This window comes from Gossypium hirsutum, chromosome A08 (genome assembly GCF_007990345.1).
Source record: "Gossypium hirsutum isolate 1008001.06 chromosome A08, Gossypium_hirsutum_v2.1, whole genome shotgun sequence".
Classification (NCBI taxonomy): domain Eukaryota; kingdom Viridiplantae; phylum Streptophyta; class Magnoliopsida; order Malvales; family Malvaceae; genus Gossypium; species Gossypium hirsutum.
Genome location: NC_053431.1, coordinates 95,277,777 through 95,300,907, shown reverse-complemented (window position 1 = coordinate 95,300,907; position 23,131 = coordinate 95,277,777). Strand labels below are relative to the sequence as shown.

At 32.3% G+C, this 23,131-nt stretch overlaps 2 protein-coding genes across 3 annotated transcripts; both read left to right on the top strand.

The window, feature by feature from the left end:
- Nucleotides 1-13,105: 13,105 nt before the first annotated feature.
- On the top strand, nucleotides 13,106-15,169 carry LOC107926880 (Golgi apparatus membrane protein-like protein ECHIDNA). 2 transcript variants are annotated; one of them, XM_016857818.2, is made up of 6 exons: nucleotides 13,112-13,245; nucleotides 13,370-13,426; nucleotides 13,513-13,716; nucleotides 13,809-13,868; nucleotides 13,994-14,120; nucleotides 14,861-15,169. In XM_016857818.2, the coding sequence occupies exons 1-6, from the start codon at nucleotides 13,231-13,233 to the stop codon at nucleotides 14,947-14,949; spliced, it is 552 nt and encodes a 183-aa protein (XP_016713307.1). In that variant the 5' UTR covers nucleotides 13,112-13,230; the 3' UTR covers nucleotides 14,950-15,169. The 2 variants fall into 2 exon arrangements, with proteins under 2 accessions (XP_040930516.1, XP_016713307.1); XM_041074582.1 differs by lacking the exon at nucleotides 13,809-13,868 and having other exon boundaries at nucleotides 13,106-13,245.
- Nucleotides 15,170-16,175: 1,006 nt separating this feature from the next.
- On the top strand, nucleotides 16,176-17,565 carry LOC107926862 (transcription factor MYB78). Its single transcript, XM_016857801.2, has 3 exons — nucleotides 16,176-16,469; nucleotides 16,566-16,695; nucleotides 16,803-17,565. Exons 1-3 carry the CDS (start codon nucleotides 16,310-16,312, stop codon nucleotides 17,314-17,316), a joined length of 804 nt encoding a protein of 267 aa, XP_016713290.1. The 5' UTR covers nucleotides 16,176-16,309; the 3' UTR covers nucleotides 17,317-17,565.
- Nucleotides 17,566-23,131: the final 5,566 nt, after the last annotated feature.

Sequence of the window (23,131 nt, the reverse complement as noted above, 5' to 3'; positions counted from 1 at the left end):
CAACCGGGATTTCGAAGTATCAATTCTTCGTCGAAACGTCATCGAGTCATCATTAATCAAATCCATAAAAACAAATATAAATTTCATACAATATTAAAGCATTATATACATAACAATATAATGTTGAATTATTTACACACGAACTTACCTCGATACCAAAAATGGTGAAAAAGACCTAACCGTTTAATACCCGTTTTTCCCTCATTCTAGGCCCGAATATTGCTTTTTTTGATCTATAACAACACATTTAGCTCACTTATTGGTAACATTATTCATTTTGACCCAAAAATCATATTATGGAAAAATTACATTTTTACCCTAAACTTTATCATATTTACACTTTTGCCCCTAGGCTCATAAAATGAAATGTATTCAATTTCTTTACTACCCATGCATAGTCGAACCTCTTTTATACTTATAGCAGCCCACATTTTCATTAAATCACACTTTTATGACATTTTTTTATAACTTTTACAAATTAGTCCTTTTAGGCATTTTTACCGAAAATCACTTAGTAAAAGTCATTTCTCTAACCATAAACATGCATTTTCTACCATTAAACACAAAAATACACACATATTCATCATAGGTCAAAACCCTAGATTTTAACCATATCTCAATTAGTGGTAGAAATAGATAGATATTGTTACGATGATTTCAAAAACATGAAAATCATTAAAAACGGGGCTAGAACGGACTTACAATCGAGCTTGGAAGCTTGAAAAACCCTAGTCATGGTTTCCCCTTGTGAAATTCGGCCATGGGGTTGAATATGGATAAAAATTGACTTTTAATTTTGTTTTTAATTCATTTTAATTACTAAATGACCAAAATGCTCTTAAATTAAAAATATTCTATTTCACCTATTTCATGCCCATTATTGTCCAAAAAATTATCCAATGGTCTAATTACCATTTAAGGACCTTTAATTTAAAAATTCATAACAATTGGGCACCTCTAGCATATAGAACTCAACTTTTGCACTTTTTATAATTTAGTCCTTTTGACTAAATTGAGTGCCCAAACGTCAAAATTTTTGAATGAAATTTTTACAAAATAATTCCATAAAAATGTATACCATAAAAATATAATAAAAACATATTTTTCTATGTCGGATTTTTGGTTCCGAAACCACTATTCCAACTAGACCCAAAATGAGGTTGTTACAATTATTCACTTTCTAAGATTAAACATATAATTCTTGTTATCATTAATTGGTCCTTGAAAAATATAAATAAATATTTTTGAAGGGGTACAAGTACAATCATATTGAATGACTGATAAGTATAAATAATGAATAATAGATATTATTTAGTTTAATTAATATTAATTATTATAAATAATTTATAATAAATACTATGTAATTTAGCAAAATATTTAGTAGACTAGAATATATGGGAAAATATCTCTCGTTAATAAAAATTTTAGATTACTGAAACTAGATTAGTAAAATAACATATTTTAAAATTTACCAAAAAATAACATATTTTAAAAATAAAAATAATCCTAAAATTAAAATACAATTGTTATTGTCTAAAAATATTTTATTAAACTTAAATTATTTACAAGTGTACTTGGAAAATCATACAGTAATTGGTTGTAAATACCCATGTAATTATATCAACTCTCACTTGCAGATGTCGAATCCACCAAAATTAATATTCTTATACCTAAAAAGTAAATAAATAGCAATATAGGGAGTAGGGTCGACCCCACAGACACTGGGATATCTAAAATTGTCATTTCAATTTAACTAGGTTGCTAGCTATGCAACTGTCGTGCCCATTACGTGTAACGATTTGTTCAAAAGTAAAAAAGAATATTTAAATATGATAAAAGTAAAAATAATAGATATAATTGAAATCAAAATAACAATAAAATAAACAAAAAAATTTAAATTGAATAAATCAAGGTGATGAAATTCTAGTTTTAGGCTCAAATTTTACTCTAATTTCGAACCAATCCTTGATAACAAGTCTTCTCCTTCAACCGATAAGTTAGTTTAGTGTTCGAGGACACCTCAGACCACCAACCTTTTCGTGTATAAATTAATTACGAGAATGCTCAACAACTAAACCTTATCGAACAAACAACCACGAAACACGTGTCCACAATTTAGCTCTCTAGTAGTCCTGTGAACTAGAAAGGTCCAACTCGAACCAACAACCTCAATCACGTGGATCGTTTAGATCTGATTGTTATTTCCCTTCACAGGTCCAAATAAATACTTAATTGACATGCCAATGTGTTTTTTGGTAGACCGAATATGACAAACAATCGATTCGATACTTCCAACTATACACCCAGCTCTTTTTAACTTGGTGTCAATACAACTTTGTGAGACGACGGTGTCTATCTCTTAAACTGAAGAAACAATAAATATCGAAATGAAAGTTTTTAAATGCTATTTTGGATCTCAGGACTCTCCCGGATTGACTATTGAATTGACTATCAACCTAAATCTAGTGTTAGAATAGCAACAATGAAGAAGAAAGACTTGATTTCTGATTCAAGAACTTGATGAACAAATGAACACACATTGGCTATTTAATGTAGCCATGTTTATATAAATGAACTGTAACACCCCAAAAATTGGGTTAGAAGAAATTAGGTTTTGAAACCAAGTATGGTCATTCTCCGATTTTGAGTTTAGATTTTAAAAATTTTTGACAAGAAAATTGATACGGTTTAGTGGTTAAGTGTTCTGTGTATGTGTGTGAGGTTCTAGGTTCGAACCCTGTTTGTAACACCCCAAACCCAGCCTAGACGTTATGGCCGAATCTGGCACATGGAATAAAATTTGAAATCGAATTTATCAAGTTAAAACCATTTCCGTTTGTTAGCTCTTATTTATCTTTCATTAATTTCAAAACTATTTTCTCGTTAATTTAATTCGTTAAAACATATTCTATAGCGGAAGCTTTTAAAACCGTGATGTTTAAAGAAAATTATTTGTGTTTTAGGAAAAACGTTGTATTTAATAAAACCAAGTTTTCGTTGCAGTTCTAAAGTTTATGAAAATAGTAAAAATCCAAAACAAAGGCAAACAGTCCAAAAATCTCAAATTACATCAAAATACCCACACACAAAAAAAAGAAATAAATACCATAACTGAAATTAAAACAATTCAATAATCATGTGGTCACCGTTGAGCCCTCCGCCGCACCAATCCGTCTAAGTTTGGGGATTACTTGTACAGATAAACAAGAAACTTGTACAGATAAACAAGAAGGGGTAAGTTTACGTAAACTCAGTGTGTAATCCCCACAGAAAACAAACATACAGTCAAATGCAGTCTGGGCCTAATCCCATTACAGATTCAGATATAATTTAAGCCTTAGCCCATTCAGATGCAGTCTCAGATATGAATTAGGGCCTTAGCCCTTCTCAGATACAGTATACATTCAATAACAGAAATCAGTATCCTACCCACCAACCTTTACACATCATCTCTGACCATTCCTTACACATCATGTGGGTTTTAAAACACTCACCCAGCCCTACACACTAAGTTGTATCGAATGCGGTACATATCAGTAGTATTGCAGCTGAGCTGCCATATAATAGGCATAAAAGCCTTTCAGTACACCTCTAATAATCAATCATCCCGCCCCAATGCAGATGCAACTAAACATGCTCAATCCGGATATACAGAAGTACATGCTTACATGTTATTATTCAGTTATCAGTCATACATACAGATTAGTAATCATGCATAAATTTAACATGCTCAATCACACAATTTAGGGTCTAAATAGCGCTTACCGACTCTATAGTATGTTCACAATTGACTTGGGCGACCCGGGCAACCCTAATAAACATTTTAGTTAAATTGGCCCACACGCCTATGTGGTTTACCCGTGTGGGCCAACAAGCCTAGATGCCCCGTGTGGATCACATGGGTTGGCCTAAATTTCACATGCTCGTGTGGACTACCCGTGTGGGCCCACACACCCAGTTCAGTTCAGCCCGTGTGGCCCACACGGCCTCACTTCAGCCACCACTTGGTCTTGTACTGCACACGACCATGTCTTCATCAACCACACGACCGTGTTGTTACACACAGCCTACCACAGGGCCGTGTGGCATCAATAGTAAGGTTTTTAACTTTTACCGAAAACTCGTTTTCTTGTATTTCAAGTACATACCTGGTACGATTTTGATGCTACTACAACTACAAACACTCCAGAACCTAAAAATCAGTATACCGACCCTCAAAATCAAACCTATTTCACATTTGAATCGAAATTACAAAACCGATAACGACATCAATCCACCTTCAACACCTACCCCTAATACCCTTAAACGATTTGATCACATTTCCGCACAATGAGAGCCCCTTACATCCTAGTTTGTTGCTACCAAAATAGCAAATAAGATTCCAACCGGAAAGAATCAAAAATTCATGAATGAATTAAAAAGAACCCCTATTCGCAGAATAATCTATGCTTACTTACCGAAACACAAGCAACTGAAAAACCAAAATACTGGAGTGGGACAAAAGAATAGACAATAACAGAAGGAAGAGAAAAAGAGGGAGAAAAGCATAAACGTCAGAATTTTGAGGAGAAAAGAGAAAGAATCGAAATTTTGGAAAAAATAAAATAAAAATCTGATAACATCCCCCCAAATCCCTTAATTATCTCCACTACTCACAATTCATGTTTGATCGAAACTCACTCAGTCAAACGAGCAAAAATAAACTCTCACGCTCGCGCAGAGATTTGAACACAAGACCTTCAGTAATCTGACACTCAACTTAACCACCAGACCAGTAGGTCCATTTGATATGGTTTAGTAAATAATTTAATATAAGCTTACTGAACAAAGATAGGGCTTAATTTGAAAAATAACAAAATTTGCCAAAGCCAGGGCTTGAACTTGGGACCTCACACACACACCCAGAACACATAACCATTACAGCAGATATATAGTTGTGTCACTTTTAAACAGAAACAAAAAAAAAGAATTTTGGGGCGTTACACTATTCTTTGAAATTTTATTATTTTTATCAAACTCTTATTATTGATCTTCTGGCATAAGTTTTAATTCTTATCAATTAATGAGAAGAATGAGCTTGCTGGTTCAATGGTTAAGCGCTTGTATGTCATTTGGTCTTGTGTTCAAGTCTCTGTGTACGCAATAGGGAAATATTTTGCACCATTTCGTAATTTAGCTATTTTGTTTGATTTTAAAGAAAACAAGTTAATTAACTTCTAAAAAGGATATTCAAAAGTTTCTCTTCTCCTTCTATTTTTCTTTTTGTCTTTGCTCCTCACCGTTCAATATTATTTTTTTCGTTCTTTCTTTTACTCCGTTATTCTATTGTTGAATCCTTCTGTATTTGTTATGTCAAGTTCCTTTATACGATTAAGCTTCAATCAAATTGTAAATGCCCTTTGTCAAGTTTATTTGTTTGAGTTTGATATTAGTCGAAGTTACGTTTAGTTCTTTTAGTTTGGAATGGATACTGCATTATGTAAGTCTTTCTCAGGTGAAGTTCTCAAGAGTAATGTTCTTTCAACGTTCTAAGTTTGTATTTTTTATTTCATGCGAGGGCAAGCGTTAATTTTCATTTGAGACTTCTTATCAAAGTTTTTCAACCTCATTTTGGGTTTGAATGCTAGTTTTAAGTATTATTTTAAATAAGTTGTTTGATCTGTTGTTGTAATATCGTTTTAGGGGACAAGAGGTCATCCTGGTTGTTTCTGTATCAAATATGTATTAGGTGCATATCGAAAACCTCAATTTATGCGAATTTCGATCGCTGAAAAACGTGTCTTCGAAGCCACACAACCAAAGACATGGGCGTGTGCACAGGCCGTATGAGCCACATGACCGTGTAGGTGGCCGTGTAACTCACTATTTATTGAATTGGAGCCACATGGGTAAGGCATACAGGCGTGTGTCCAAGTTGTGTGTAGCCATGTTAGTGCAGGGTTTATACGGGCATGTGTCTAGGCCGTGTAACTCATTGTTTGTGATTTAGAACCACATGGCCAGGGACATGGGTGTGTGTCCGGGCTGTGTGGCATATAAATAAGGTCTGAATCTTGTTTTTAAGGTCGTGCATGCTCCTCAACACTAGCACTGACCTCCACAATGTATTTATGATCTGAATCTGATTGTATGAGGACTATCTGATAGTCTGACAATGAACTTTTTATGATCCATACATATGTCTGCTATGTTTGAATCTAAGTGAATAAGATTTATCAAAACGTAATGTGCTATTGTTTGATATGTGCGAATTATCCAATAGGATCTGTATTCTGTTAAGTTTGTTGGTATGCCTCTACACTACTCTGTTGACGAGGAATGTACGACATATGAACATGTTAGACTGATTGATACTAATTCTAATTTATAACCATACATATGACTTCATAACAAATTTGATATGGTCTGTTGAGGTTTGACAAGACTGTTTTACAACACATGGACCCCCGTATTTACTGATTCTGTTACTGAGAGATAGCATGACTTACATACTCATTACTCTGATTCTACATATACATGTCATGGCACATTGAACGAGACTTGGGTTGATGTGAAAGGAGGAAGTTTCTGTCAGTTTAATGATCTACATTATCTATTGGTTTATCTACAATTCTGTTCTGACAGTTTGATTGTACTATAGTGGCTTGACCACATGTATCCGATCTGGCAGTTTTAACTGTAAAATACTGGTGGCACCACCCACATATATCTGTTGGTGTGAATTGGTTGAATGAGTTTTTGGGGAACTCTATTTTGGTGTGTAACAGAGTTTAGGTAGGATATTTTTTGATAAATCTACATTTTGATCTATTTGAAAAATACAGCATCTGCATAACGCACATTATTGTTTAGTTCTGTTTTGCTATGCTCTGTTCGATTCAGTTCTACTTGATTCGTTATGTTCTGTTTCGTTCTGTTTTGTTCAGTTTGGTTGTACTATTGTTGTGGAAACCTTTATGATATTCTAAACCTATTCTGTACTAGTTATAAAATTGTCTTAAGTTCCTTGTGTGACTTTGATGTATATATCAAGATTTGTTATTTGTATCTGAGTTTGGTTATGTGATGCTTAGTAGCTCACCCTTGTCTTACCTTATTCTGTTCAAGTGGACATCTGACTTAGGATCGGATGGTGTTCGGGAGCTCAGATTGTCTTGCACTGTAATAACTGTGCTTTGATCCTTTCGATTTGTAAATGGTCTTTGGACTTTGCCTTGTTTTCCTTTTGATAATCTCATCCGTATCGGTTAATTTTCTAACACGAAATTATAAAATCACCTAAAATGAAAAAAGTAAATTTCTGGTTTTCAAAGTTAGAATTTCAAAAAGAAATCGGTTTTCAATGTGTTGGTGTAACTCATCCAAGTTCAGCTTAAACTTTCAGGCCGGGTTTGGGGTGTTACATGAACACATATTGGCTATTTAATGTAGCCATGTTTACATACCAAAAATACCAGAAATAACAATTTATTCTAACAACTAGATAACTACCTTAACCAAATAACTTCAATTGTTTAATATTTATAACATTCCTCGTGCTTGGTGACTCTTTTCTCTACCATTAATTTCATGACTACTGCTAACAACCTTAAGCTGACTTCTAAATTTTGTGAACAATACTGCTGATAATGACTCAAAGAGTATATTTGCAATTTGTTCTTAGCTAGAAACATGACCAACTTGAAGTGAACCAATTACAACTCTTTCCCTGAAAAATAATAGATCCAATTCTACATGTTTAAATTTGGAATGCAAAACAGAATTCCCTACAATTGCAATAGTTGTTGAACTATCATACCATACTAAAGCTTTGCTTATAACTAGTACATACAGACAGCAAATACTGTAGCCAAATTATTTCAACTGTGACATGTGCTAGGCTTCTATATTCAGCCTCAGCAGTAGATCTCAAAACAACTTGTTGTTTTCTTGAACTCCATGAAATTGGATTTCCTCCAAAAAACATACAATACCCTAAAGTAGACCTTTGATCATCAACATTTGTACCTTAATTTGCATATGAATATCTTTTAAGCAAAAGTTTTGAAGCTTAAGTGAAACACAACCCATGACCCAATGTATCCTGTAATTAGTGTAAGATCTTCTTAACAGCTTTAAAATGAGGGCCCAATAATTTGTGCGTGTTCCAACACACTTTATTCACAAAAAATGCAATGTCTGGCCTTGTTATCACAACATATTACAATGCACCTACTATACTCCTGCACAAGTACTCATCTTTAGTAAGAGTTCCTACTTGAGCTGACAAATTACATATAGTCACCATAGGTGTATGAGATCCTTGTAACTTGTCCATGGATGGCCTTCGAAGCAAATCAAGAATATATTTCCTCTGATTGAAAAATGGACCATTTAGAGTATAAGTAACCTCAATGCCCAAAAAGTAACTTAACCTTCCTAAGTCCTTTAAAGAAAACTAAATGTCTAGCTCCTTAACAAACCAATTTATTCCATGTGAGTCATTTCCACTAACAATAATGTCATCCACGTACACCAAAACATAAAGAAGTGTAGAGCCTTCTCGTCAAATAAAAAGAGAAGTATCAGACTTTGAAACCTCAAACTTAATAGCTGCAAGATAGTCTTTTAACTTATGAAACCAAACTCGAGGAGCTTACTTAAGGCTATATAAAGCCTTTTTTAACCTACACACCAATTGCTTTCTATCACTTCCTTGCTGTTCAAAGCCTGGTGGTTACACCATGTAAATCTCTTCATGTGGATCACCATTTAGAAACGCATTATTGAGATCCACTTGTCTAAGGGACCACTCCATCGAGACTGCAAGGGCAAGAACCACCCTAATTGTTGTTGGTTTAACCATAAGATTGAAAGTCTCTTGAAAATCAATACATGTTTCTTACAAATAACCTTTAACCACCAATCTGCCCTTTTATCTAGCCACCGAGCCATCAACATTCATTTTTAGTTTAAAGATCCACTTACAATCAGTTCCCTACGACTTTCAGGTAAATATATCAGTTCCCAAGTTTGGTTTTTGATCGATGCTTCATACTCCCTCTTTGTAGATTTTGTCCAAGCAACACTCTTAAAAGCTTCTTCAATGGACATTAGTTCCCTTTCAGTTAAGACTAATGAGAATACCTTAGGCTTGAATATTCCACTCTTCAATTTAGTTTGCATGAGATGTAAATTCAAAGAATTATACAGAGGTGGCATCTGCCTCTCAAAACCTCCAAGTGTAGTAGAGTCATTATTACTAGTACAGTCTCTTTCTTAATTCTTTCAAGCTGACCTTCAATGTGAGAGTCTGACACAATCTCCCTTGCCGAAGACACAATCTCCCTTGCCGAAGGATAGCTTGCTATAGAAGAAACTTGTGCTAGACTTGCCAAAGAAGAATCCCTAGTTAAAGTTGACAACGAACTTGATGAGAACATAGTATTCCTTGGCTTAGAAGTCACAACCTCAAGCACATAAGGCTATTAACGAGATTACTGTATAGAGTCCAGATTAGACTTTGATTGAAAATCACAACTAAAAGGAAACTTATACACATCAAATACAACATGTTGAGAGACAAACACTCGTCATTCAGTATCAAGACACTTTTACCCTTTTTTATTTATTCCAAGTCTAATGAAAACACATTACTTTGATAGAAACTAAAGCTTACGCTAATTGAAAGGTCTCAAGTAAGGAAAACAAGTACATCCAAACATTGTAAGTTGTTAATAATCAAGTTTGGCTCTATAAAGTTTCTCATATGAAGTAGAACCTTGAAAAACCATAGTAGGTAATCTATTCACCAAATGAATAACATGAGAGAAAGTATGTGACCAAAAATCCAAAGGCATAAAAGCCTGAGCCAGAAGAATGAGTCTCATGTCAACTACAGGTCTGTGTTTCCTTCCAGCTACCCCATTTTGCTCAAAAGTATGTCGACATGTGATTCTATGTTGAATGACAAATCAAGGGAGCTCCTTCAAGAAAGAACAATATTCGACTCCCCAATCACTTTGAAAAGTTTTGATAGAACACCAACAAACTTCTAGAAATAGAAGAAACAACTTGAAACTACAGAATTAGTCTTGAGAAAATACAACTAGGTATATTAACTATACATGTCAACAAACGAAACATGATAAAGAAAACCATCTAGTTGTGTTTATGCTAATCCCCAAACATCTGATACTACAAATTCAAAGGGAAAAGAATACATTGTTTGTGAAGAATCAAATGGTAACTTATGAGCTTTAACTAGTTGACAAGCTGAACAAACATGAGACAACTTATTATAACTAAAAATAACATTACAATCACGCAAAATACGACTAAGAGTGCTAATTCAAGGGTCATCGAGTCTTTAATGCCACAACTTAACAGGATTTTTTAGCTAAGCATTGCACACCACCTTCGATGTGACATACGTGTCCCAACAGTCACACCAGCAACTACATTGGAAGCTGTACGAGAAAAATCAAATCTATAGAGTCTATCAAGCATGCGACCCACTAATAGAGTTTTCCCTGTCTGAATATCTTCCACAAAATGAATGAAAGGATGAAACTCAAAGTAAACTCCATTATATCTTGCAAAATGACCTACTGATAGCAAATTCTTACAAACAGTTGGTACATGAAACACATTTCGGAGTTACAAGACCCTAGGACCAACCAGTAGAGTAGAAGACCCTATGTTAGTAATAGATACTGACTCACCATTGCCCATAGACACTCTACTTGTACCTGTATAAGATGACGCATTCATAAGAGTAGTCATGTCAAAAGTAATATAATTAGTTTCTCCTGAGTCAGAATACTAGGCTTGATCCATATTAGTAGAAGAAGAGCATCCAAGACTAACTGGATTTGACTGAGATTGAGTTTGGGAAGATAAAACAGTCAACTCACATCAATGTGACATAGACGAGCAATGAGGAACTTGAGTAGCACACCTTTGTCCATCAAAGTGATGATAGTTGATCAACATCGAAGAACTTTGATCAACACTGGAAAAATTCTCATCAAACCTGTAGTAACAAGTCTAAACCACATGACCAACCTTGCAACACAACTGACATTGAGGTCGAGAACAATACCAACCACAACCATTACCACGATGTCCTTGCTTGAACTCCTGAGTATTAACTCCTGGAGTAATCAATTTGTTTTGTTTGATGCTCCACATGTTTTTGGTGAGATGCCAAATTAGCCTGCATAAGAACCTCAGCAAGTAATGCTAACTGTCTTGATTCACAATCAGGAAGCATTTCAGTCAATAGATTAAGTAACATCAAAGTTATTGACGCAAATACATGAATAGATTCGTAATCCATAGAAACTCATGCCAAAATTATGCTTACTTGCTCTTGATCTGTCACCATAATATCGATTGCAATCAAATTATCACACATACTTGTCACCTTAAACAAGTATTCTTTAACAATCAGATTGCCTTTCTTTAAAGAATATAACGAATGATGCATACTGGAAATCTTAATGCTTGACTTCCCACCAAACCTTCTTTCAATAGTCATCCAAACTTCAAAACTAGTACTAGCCTTTGTGATATACACCAAAACATCATCTGAAGCTAAAAATTTATCCTTCTTCTTATGAACAAGAAATGCTAGATTTTCAACTAATCGACCTTCATTGCCAACTACAAATTGTAAAGGAACATTAATTGTGCCTAAAACATATCCCTTAAGATCATAACCTTCAAGAATCAAAAGAATTTGATGTTCCCACAGAAAAAAAAATTTCACCAAGTTTTATCATGTCATGCTTTGAAAAATATTGAACCTACTACAACAATAAAGAAGAAAGACTTGATTTTTGATTCAAGAACTTGATGAACAAATGAACACACATTGGCTATTTGATGTAGCCATGCTTACATACCATAAATAACAATTTAGTCTAACAACTAGATAACTACCTTAACCAACTATCTTCATATGTTTCATTCACATCAAGATAGTAAATTTATATTATATGTACTTAATCCTATTTGAATTCTTTACTTATATCTAATATTAAAGATAAAATAATAAAATCCTAAAAAATCAAAAAATTATTCTAAAGATAAAATACTAAAAAATCAAAATATTGTTCTAATGAAAAATTAGAAGTATGTTTTTTTACAAATAAATCTTAAAATAAAAGTTTTCAAAATAAATCATTATCTATCAATTTATTTTTATCCAAAACTTTTACGACAACCAAATTGAATTTTTAGGTTTGCTTTTGCACTGATCGAAAATTAAATAATAAACCCAAAATTAGTAGCATCTCATTTAAGAATTTATCAAAATTAAGCACAATAAATATGTTAATTGGGCACATTATTACTTACCATACCAACCTACTCCTAAAAATTGTATAATGTAATTAGGGTGCTCCAATTGCACTTAATTTTGTGAGATCCACTAATTATAATGATTACTCAAACATGTCGTACATGTGTAATTATAAAAAATACACTCAATCTCAAATTATTAGGTGACTTTTAGAATGCTACTTATAAAAATTGGTGAGAAGTATTTGAAGTGCACCAATTACACTAATTGTATCATACAAATATTTACAAATAATAGAACCCAAATTCAATTATAAAACTCAAATCGAAAATTCAATAAAATAAATATGGACCGAAATATCAATATGACAAAATAACATAAATATCGACCAAACTCACAAATACTAAAATTTTTAACTTAACATCTATTATTATTAAACCCCAAGATCTCAACCACAAAATAATTAAGTTATTTGCCGAAAGAAAAATAAGCCCCAAATTATAAGTTAAACTGTTATGATTATGATTCGATTTATACCTGAACTGAACTCTGTATAATTTAATGCAAAGCTGATTAGTAAAAGCCCCATCCCTACGGAATATAGGCAGGCCTGCATTTATCTGGTGTCAAAAAGTTAGACCCAATTTAGAACCAAATTCGCTATCTAAATCGCTACTCGACTCAGTCCAATGAACAACGTGACTGTCTCAAACCCCCATGCCCCCCCACCCCCAAAAAATAAAATAAAAATAAGGTCCATTTTGTTGAAAAATAAACAACGTTTCGTGCGAGAACGAGGGAAATTTTATAGGAGCGAAATGAGCCAAAGCACAGACCCACCCCCCTTCCCTACAAACTTGTTCTATCACAATCTCTGAATTCGTCTTTAATCCATACAAAAGAAAAGGACTATTATAGTTTACATTTGAATATTCATCTCATTCATGGATCTAAGCCAGGTAAAATTCCCCCCTAAACCCAAACTTATAAAGACTTTCATGCCATCTAATTTCTCAGATCATAACATTTTAGATTCGGGTTTCTTGTTATTTACGTATATGTTTTTCATCTATTACATCACAGCCCGAAGAAGAAAACTATGCCAATCCCAAAACATGCTTCTTTCACGTCCTCTTCAAGGTGATTGCTGTGATAATTTTGTGCTGTTTTTGAGAATTGCATGATTTCATTTCCCCCTGGTTGATGTATAGTGTCTTTTCGGACAGGCCTCGGCTTTGGCATTTTACATGCTTTCAACGCTGTTTGCGGATAGTTTTGTTATCATCTTTGTGATCACCGTCGTGCTTGCTGCACTTGATTTTTGGGTGGTCAAGAATGTTAGCGGCCGTATATTGGTAGGGCTTAGGTGGTGGAATGAAATAAATGAGCAAGGTGAGAGCATATGGAGATTTGAGTGCCTTGACCACGAGGTTTGTCCTTTACATTTTGGTTACCCCTATCTCTTCATTTGCAAATTCCATTGTTTGACATTATTTTTTACCCCCTCCCCCCCCCCATGCAGTCCTTAGCTCGTATTAACCAAAAGGATTCTTGGTTATTTTGGTGGACATTGTATCTTAATGTAAGTAATTATTGCGACAATGGATTGGAAGTGACTTGCTGATGAATTTGCAACGCTTTCACTCTAATATGCTTTCAAGTTTTAACATTTAATACTTTCTCTTGTCCTTTTTTTTTTCTATTCAGGCAATTGCTTGGACCATCTTTGGGATATTTTCATTGGTAAGACTTGAAGTTGATTATCTCCTAGTTGTGGGAGTTTGTTTGAGCCTTGCCATTGCCAACATCATCGGATTCACCAAATGTCGTAAAGGTATGAGATTCCGCCGTTTCAGATTTATAGTAATCCTTGTAGAACGATAAATCGTGTAGAAAAACAAGCTAAAGGGTGATAGTTTTAGATCACACACCGTGGCAGTCCATGTCATTAGCTTGGTTTAGGTGGATTTTGAAAGGCTCTTGAAGCCTATCTAGTCAGTTTTTTGTTAATGAAATAACCTACAACATGCCATCCAACCATTTGTGTTATTGTTTGATTTGATCATTACAAACCAAGGAGAGGAGCGCACAGGTGACCCAAGACTCGAACCCAGGTCTATGATGCCAAAGAACAACAACTTTTCCACTCTAACTGTGGCTTCATCGGCCCGTTCAAACTTTAGATCTTATACTACACAGGCTTGGAGCAAACTTGTAAATAGAAATGCAAGCCTAAAACAGAGAAAATGATACTAAGATCACCTTAAACCATGGGTTTGGTTAAAGTTGGATTTTATTGGCTTATTTGTTCATTTGGATTGAAGGTGAGCTGATTTTTTTTTTATACAAAATGGGATCGGAAGGAAGAAGGGTTTTCAAATATAGTTATCGAACCTTAGACTTCATGCTAATTAACTTGAAATCCACACAAATTTACCTTTGAGTGGATTGGTGGGATCTTTAATCCCTTAACCTTAATCTAACCTGAACCTGTGAAGCCAATTCTCAGATACAGTTTATATCATTTCTATTATCTTACAAGATTTTCTTTTTTCCTCTTTATAATAAATTCAGATGCCAAGAACAAGATTCAGGCGTTTGCCTCTAGGACCATTGCTTCTCGTTTTTCATCTACACTACAGTCAGCATTTAGCTTGGTGTAAGTTGTCTGAGCTGCAAACAGATTTTATCAAAATTTTATTGCCCAGCTTTCTTTAACTTCTAGGTACTGAAAAACAATGAATTCATTATGTAATTTTGTTTTTAATCGTAGAATGAAAAAAAGAAAAGAAAAGGAATTAGAAATATGTATTCTCCTAAACTTATTGTAATAAATTTTGTAACGAAAATCAGAATAACAGATACATGTAGTTGAAAGAGAAATTTGATTGACTTGGTGGGGATTATATCTTTTAATCACACCAAACTTCCTCACTACATTGATTGCTAAATTGGGTTTCTTCACATAATTCTATATTCTAAACCAAAACAATTTCTGTCAGCACACCATTTGCAGAAAAAGAATGAAAATTACATCAATGAGTCACAATCTGCAACAGCTACCAAATTGACTTTCCTCTGCTCACCAAACTCTCTTTCTTTTTCTTGAATCTAAAACCTAACAACACAATTAAAAATATGTCCCTTGACTCTTAAAAAATTTTCTAAAAATACCTCTAAATTGTTGACGAGTGAGAATCACCCCTTGACATGTAGTGGAAATTCATAACTAGTTAAAAATAAGAGTGCATGAAAAGTAGTTTGAATTGATGATGGTTAAATATTGAAGGGCAACCAGAATACCACATAATTCAAATGGTATCCTGATTGCGCATGAATCTAAGGTCATGCGTTTAAACATAATAAAATCTTAAAATGGGTTTTATCTTATCAGCGCCATATGCTCTTTTAACTGTTGATGAAATGGTAGTTTAAAACCCCACAAGAAAGAGAAGATCTACTTCTAGTTTTAGACACAAAGGAGGAGGAGAAATAGCATTACATGGTCGGTCACAAATAGTAAAAATTTTGATCCAAGCATTGACTATTTTCATCATCTTCACATGTTGCAACCACAGCAGAACACGTTGAAAATATTGGATCTATGTAATAATAAAACAACACACAACTTGTCCTCGTTTTGAAAAAAAAGAAACTAACCTTTTTATCCTCGTAGAATAGTGTTTGGTCTTCATAGTTCATATTCAAACATTTTGTCCAATTGTGCGTGTACGAGACCAATACATAAGACATGGAAAAGTCAGACAGTCAAAACCCAAATAGAAAATTCACAAATGGGTCGTTGCTATTTCTACTTTTTCATCACACACACATGCCCCTGTTTTCTCTTCTTCATCAAAAAAAAAAATCATTGTTTACTTTTTGGTAGTCAGTCCAAACTCCCCCTATATAAATGAATCCCCTTTGCTCGAATCAACCCAAAGTCACGAATCAAATCCCTCTCTATCCTTTTTGGTTTCTTCATCGGAAAAAAAACAAAGCCCGTTTCTTTTCAGCTCAGAAATGGATGTTTACGAGACTGGTTTCATATCTGAAACCCCACAAAGTGAAGAAGATATGGACGTAAAGAAAGGTCCATGGACTGAAGAAGAAGACTTCACGCTTAAAGCTTATGTTAATATCCATGGCGAAGGTCGCTGGAACTCAGTTGCTCGCTTATCAGGTATAAAACCCAAGAATTTTAAGCCTTCTATGCATCTCTTCTGCACATGATTTCTTTTTTGTGATACTGAAAACGAAACGAAATGAATTGGTCCAGGATTGAAAAGAACCGGCAAAAGCTGTAGATTAAGATGGCTGAACTATTTGAGACCGGAAGTGAGACGTGGGAACATTAGTCTCCAAGAACAGCTATTGATTCTTCAACTCCATTCTCGATGGGGCAACAGGTTTGTGTTTTTTACTTAAAAACCTCAATTTTGCTTTCATCATTCCTTAAATTTTCATATATGAATGGGTTTTTTGTGCTAACTTGGATCTGGTTTTGATCATGAAGATGGTCTAAAATTGCACAACATTTGCCTGGAAGGACAGACAATGAGATAAAGAACTATTGGAGAACCAGAGTCCAAAAACAGGCGAAACAGCTTAAATGCGACGTTAACAGCAAGCAATTCAGGGACGCCATGCGGTACGTTTGGATCCCTCGTCTGGTCGAACAAATCTGCGCTTCATCTGGATCCCACTCGGCTCAACAATCCTCCTCCACCACCACTACCTACGCAGATACGATCGGTTCGGTCCGAGTTGACCCGAGTCTCTTGCCCGAGTTATCAGGCACTTCATCAGATTCCCTGGACGCCCAAGTCTCTTCCGTTTCAGACCTGACAAATTCAAAATACCCGAATAGCTTACAAAACGGGTCGGGTTCAGGAAATACAATAGCGGGAACATGGGGTGGGGTTGAAATTGAGGCGACGGACGGTGGAGATTCGATGGAGAGTGTGTGGAACGAAGAGAATATTTGGTTCCTAAGACAGCAGCTTTATGATGACGATGATTTGAATTAGCTTACGTGACGTATAATATTAAAGTTTTATATATCTTAAAACATTTTCGCCATTAATTTGCTACTTATAGATCTAACAGTGAACACCACAAAATTTGAAGTAATGTAAATGAATCACCCAACAATATCTGGTTGATAGAGATTTATAGCATTACAATATGCTTCTATACCATTTCAATTGCTCAATTTTGTTCTTTCATTTTCCTTGTTAGAGCATTCAACCTAATGGAAAATGTTGCTTTTTCTTTTAGTAGAAAAGATGGTAATATTCGAAGCAAAATTAGGACCATGTCTTTTTGATACAATATTAGGGATAGAGGATGGTAATAATGCTGTTTGAATCCATATGAAACGGATATTTGACAAAAATTTTAATCACCGCTCTGATGTATTTTGATATATGATTATTTATATTCTTGAATCATACATAAATTTAATAATTACATTTTAGTTTTAATTTAATAAAAGTTAAAGTTGATTTAAATTATTAATATTTGTACGAGACGAGTTGTTATACACCAATATAAGTTGGTATTAATCAAAACAGACCAAATCATAGAATAATCAAAGCAAACCAAAATTTTAACAAATGAAATTAGCCAGCTCTCTCTATAATAGTCATTTGTTATAATAGTATTTCGCTATAATAGTAAACTTTTAAGTAGAATCGGTTTTTATACTTTATTTTAACTTTCTATAACAGTTTTTCACATCTATAACAAAATATTGTAAAAAATGTTAAGTAAAATTATAGTTATTTCATAAAAGTAAATCTATTAATTATAATTTATTAAATAAAAATACTTTTTATTAAAATATTATTTTGATAAAATGATTTAAATTTCAATTGAAAGAAAATCTATTAATCAATTTTTATTAAATAAAAATAATCTTAGATGAGTGAAATTAAAATATCAATTTAATAAACTATTAAATTCGCTAATTAAATATATTGCTATGAATTCGAAATATCATAAATTTATGAATCGATTACTTGAATTTAATAACGCATGATAAATTAATTGATTTGATAATTTATTATATTGATTGAACTTATTAAATTTATGTACATAAAAAGAATATAAAATAAAATATACATCTTTTAATTTTGTTGATTGATAAAAAAAATGGGACTGGTTATAAGAGAAATTACCATTTAAAATCCAATGGATTAATGAGTGGTAAGTAGGTTGGTATGAAAACTCCCCACTTGGGGGCTTCAAAGTCTTTTTATTCTTTTCCAAGCAAAGAATTAGCCCTCGTGACGACTTGGAAATTTTAGATAAGGCAAAAACAAAAGGAGAACAAATTCGAATGATTTGTTTAAAATTTGAGGGAAATTAAATTAATTAATTCTGCTGCATGACTAAAGCACTAACCGCCGCAACCGTTGAAAGTTTAAACCAAAGCTGGGTGCAAAAGTCTAACCACCCCATCACGTACCAAGTCAACTCCATAAACAAAATAAAACATTTTGTCAGCAACCGAACTGCAAAGGTCATCAAAAATGAAAATATTCTTTATCAATTATCCCACGAGTCTCCTCCATTGAAAATTGTAAACCTAAAGCTTTTTTTTCTTTTTTTTTTTTTATTTCTCAAAAGAAAAAACACGCACACATGCAACAGTAGTTCATTTTAAAACAAATTTAATATACAATTAAAATAAAATAATTATTGAATATTAGATATTAATATAGTTATTATGGTGTTCATCATTACCAACCCGCTACCCTACCCAGTTACCCAATTGAGTCTCGACCTGTAGCCTATGTGGTTCGCACCTTGAGTTCACACGTGAGGTGTTCGCGTCCTTTCATGAGCTCACATGATATAGGTTCACGCCACCATGCAGACGAACCCACACTTAGGGAACACGTATTAATCCCAGAGTAGGGTACGTGTTGGCATACATGGGGACCTACTTACAACATTACATCCATGACTAATAACCGTATCATATAAATAGAGATTTTAACCCTTTTTGAGACACAAAAACACTAAACAATTTAATGCGGTAAGCGTGGACAGAGTTCCAATCTTCAGATAATCAGAAAACCAAGATGACTCACCCTAACGAGAATCTCCTCAGCAACTTTCCATCGGACCAAGTAGAAGGTTCTGACACTGGCAATCAACCCCGTGAAATAGACCTTTTTTCTAGTTGGTTTGCTAATTGACCAAAAAATCTGAGCAACTCAGGCCAGTCAGGTGCATCCAATTTTTTCAATCTCAATCCTCCCTCTTGCCAGGGACCATGTTTTTTTCTAATTAGGGGGCATCGTTGCTTCTCTCTTATCAAAGGGCATTGTCTTAGCAACTATTTGGTTTGTAGGAGCAACTGAGGATGATGAAGGAATAGATGACTCAACAGAGTACCAGGTTTGAACAACAACAATTATATCAACAGGAGCTACTAAGACAGAAAGAAGAACTGAGAAGAAAGATGCAGTTTGACCAATCTGATCTTCAAGATCATGTCACATCTATCAAGGAGGAGGCTGTCGGAGCACATGCAAAGCCATGGCAAAATAAGATGGATGCTTTTACATAGAAATGTTCGATCATTGCACCCTGATTTACAAGACAATAATTGGTTGTTTTGTTCAAACAACCTTTGTCCCCAATAGTGGCAATTGTGAGCCTACCATCGGAGTTTAAAATGGTGAAAGAGATGTTTGAAGGTAAGAGGGATCCCAGAGTACATCTCATACAGTATAATGATTATATGAATGTGATAGGAGCTTCATATGCGGTGAAGTGTAAAGCTTTCTCGACAATTCTCAGGGGAAGCGCGAAAGATTGGTATTTATCTTTGCCGCATGGCTTCATTCAAAACTTCTCGCAGTTGAGATAAATATTTTGGGAAGATTTTGAGCCCATAAGAAATAATGATATATCACATTCACAATAAAATATAAATAAAAATATTATATGTAAAAAATATCATTTTTATTTATTTAATAATGATTATTGATAGCGCACAAAAATATTTATTTTTAAATTTATTGAACACATATTTAATCTTTAAATATATTAATTTATTTTTTTATTTAAGTATTAATATATAAAAATATGAAAAGACATAATACCAACTAATAATTTATTAGAAAGGGTATATTAATTTTTTGGCTAAAAAACCGTCAAATTTTTTTCAAAAAAATAATTAAGTCACTGCTTTTTTTTTTTGCTCTTATTTGAGTACTTGAACTTTTAAAATGCATCAAAAAAGCCCTCAAATCTTTTCATAAAAAAAATTAAGTTCCTACTTTTTTTGCGCTCAATTAGATACTTAAACTTTCAAAATGCATCAAAAATATCCTAAAACTTTTTCAAGAAAAGCAATTAAGCCTATGCTTTTATTAAAAATTATAAAAAATTAAAATCAATAAAAGCTATAAATATTATTAAATTTTAATAAAATATTAAAATATTAAAAATTATAAAAAATATATATATAAAATTCTTAAAAAATAAAAAATGTAAAATTTTATAAAAATCGTAAAAAATTATAAAATACATAGAAATATAAAAAATTATAAAAATTATTATACCAAAAGAAGAATTTTATAATTTTTCTATAACTTTTATTGATTTTTTATCATTTTTTGCCACATGTCACACTATGTTGTGACACGTGATGATTTTAATTGAAAAAAACTAGGGTTGTTAATTTTTTATGATTTTTTATAAATTTTTTTTATTTTTTACAATTTTTATAAAAAAATCTAATTTTTAATAAATTTTAAATTTTTATTAAAATTTAATAATTTTTCTAAAATTTATTCTTTTTATTATTTATAATTTTTTTCTAATTTTTAATAAGAGCGGTGGCTTAATTGTTTTTTGAAAATATTTGAGGGTCTTTTTGATGCATTTTGAAAGTTTAAGTACCCAATTGAGTGAAAAAAAAGGAGCAAGGGCTTAATTGCTTTTTTTAAAAAAGTTTGAAGGTTTTTTTGATGCATTTTGAAAGTTCAAATGCTCAATTGAGTAAAAAAAAAAAGCTTAACTACTACTTCTTTTTTAACTTTGAGAGCTTTTTACATCATTAAGCTAAACTTTTTCAACTAAATTAATATCCAATTAAACAAAAAACATTATAATAAATATAAATTAGATTAAAGTAGATTATAGCACGCGAGACTTTCGAATTATATTTTTTTAATCTTGATTTTTAACTTTTTGGTCCTATTTTTTCACATAAGCTATTCATCCGATATAATTTATAGTATAAAAGTTGATAGTGTTTAAAAAAAATTAATATATTATTTAGTATTTGAGTTTAACATTTTTTCTAATATAGTTGATGTATTATTTGTTGTCCAATTTGGTACTTATATTTGACAAAAGTTATATAATTTGGTACCTAAAGATAACAATGTAAATTATTTAGTATTTAATTTAAGTTTTAGAGTTGATTTGATGAAATTAATTGATAATAGTATTAGGTTTAAATTTTTTATAATTTTGTTAATAGAATAAATTTAGTGTTCATTGTGAATTTGTTTAATTTTACGTTTAATTTTTCAAATACAATTTTGATGGATGTGATTTGATATGGGATTTAGAGTTAATATTAACAATTAGTTTTAATCAAATTAACATTAAAGCCCAAATTAAACATTAAAAAATTAACACCATTATTTTTAAATTCTAAAATATATATTTCTTATTAAATAAAAAAATAATCACACATATACCATATTAAAAAAAATTCACAATTAAATATCAAGTTATATATAAAAAAAAGAGTAATACGGCCAACCAATAAAAACATGCGACGTGTTTAACTTTTTCTCATATGCGGCCATTGATTATCAATTTGGTTAATTAATTGCTAACCCACGTTGATCGACAGTTGGCTACTTTTATATAATTTTTTAAAAATTTTAGAATTTTTCATTTTATGACATTGGAGCCTAATTATATATATAATAGTTTATATAAATACAAATTTATATTATATGTTTAATAGAAAGGGCTTCATAAGAAAAATATATTGCAATTTAAAAGTAATATATATATAAAGAATACTTTAATTATTATTATTATTTAGGGATTAGAGATTTAATATTGTAGTAATACTGTAGCGTAAGACAAAAAGTAAGCTAAACGCATTGCACTCTACTCACCGCCCATCTAAATCCATCCTTATTCTACAAAATCTATTAGAATGCTACAATTTAGGAATTATTTAAATATATTAAAAATTGTTGAGTAAATAAATGGTAAAAAAAATAGCTTAGAATACACAACTAAATATTCTTACATTAATATATGTAAATATTCAAGTTAAAGATTACAATATATTTCATTAAAAAAAGTTGTAGCATAAAAAAGAGACAAATTGGAACATAAAGTAAGAAAATAAAAAGAAGCATATATTGATATTTTTCTTGCTCATCAAGACATAGATAGCCGTTAAGGAAGAAAAGGTGTAAGATCAATATAATTTTATTTGAATTACTCATGTCATATAACATATAATTTTATCTCTGTACATTTAATTTGGTTAATATTTTAAATAATTTGGCATGTCAAAAAGATCAATATAAGTAAATATTATATTTTGAGACGAAGCAGCCGATGGTCTCGAGTCTACCAAGTAAACGTTTGAGTGGAGTTAACAATTGAATTTGTTGGCAAAAAGCTTGTTTTCTTATTCTCCCACAAAGGATGATGTCACCGCTTATGTTAGCATTGATGATGCTATTGTCTTAATTACTGGTGTATACTTTATTCATGAATTATAAATTAAATATTATAAAAATTATATTTGTAGTTATTAAACTATTCTAAATTATGTTTGTCTTA

Bases quoted from the DNA above. Each gene is read 5' to 3' on its own strand.
- LOC107926880 (XM_016857818.2), top strand. The intron at 13,427-13,512 runs GTGATTGCTGTG...CTTTTCGGACAG, and splicing joins TCTTTCACGTCCTCTTCAAG to GCCTCGGCTTTGGCATTTTA. The intron at 13,869-13,993 runs GTAAGTAATTAT...TTTTCTATTCAG, and splicing joins GGTGGACATTGTATCTTAAT to GCAATTGCTTGGACCATCTT.
- LOC107926862 (XM_016857801.2), top strand. From the start codon at position 16,310: ATGGATGTTTACGAGACTGGTTTCATATCTGAAACCCCACAAAGTGAA. The intron at 16,470-16,565 runs GTATAAAACCCA...GAATTGGTCCAG, and splicing joins CTCAGTTGCTCGCTTATCAG to GATTGAAAAGAACCGGCAAA. The intron at 16,696-16,802 runs GTTTGTGTTTTT...TTGATCATGAAG, and splicing joins CATTCTCGATGGGGCAACAG to ATGGTCTAAAATTGCACAAC.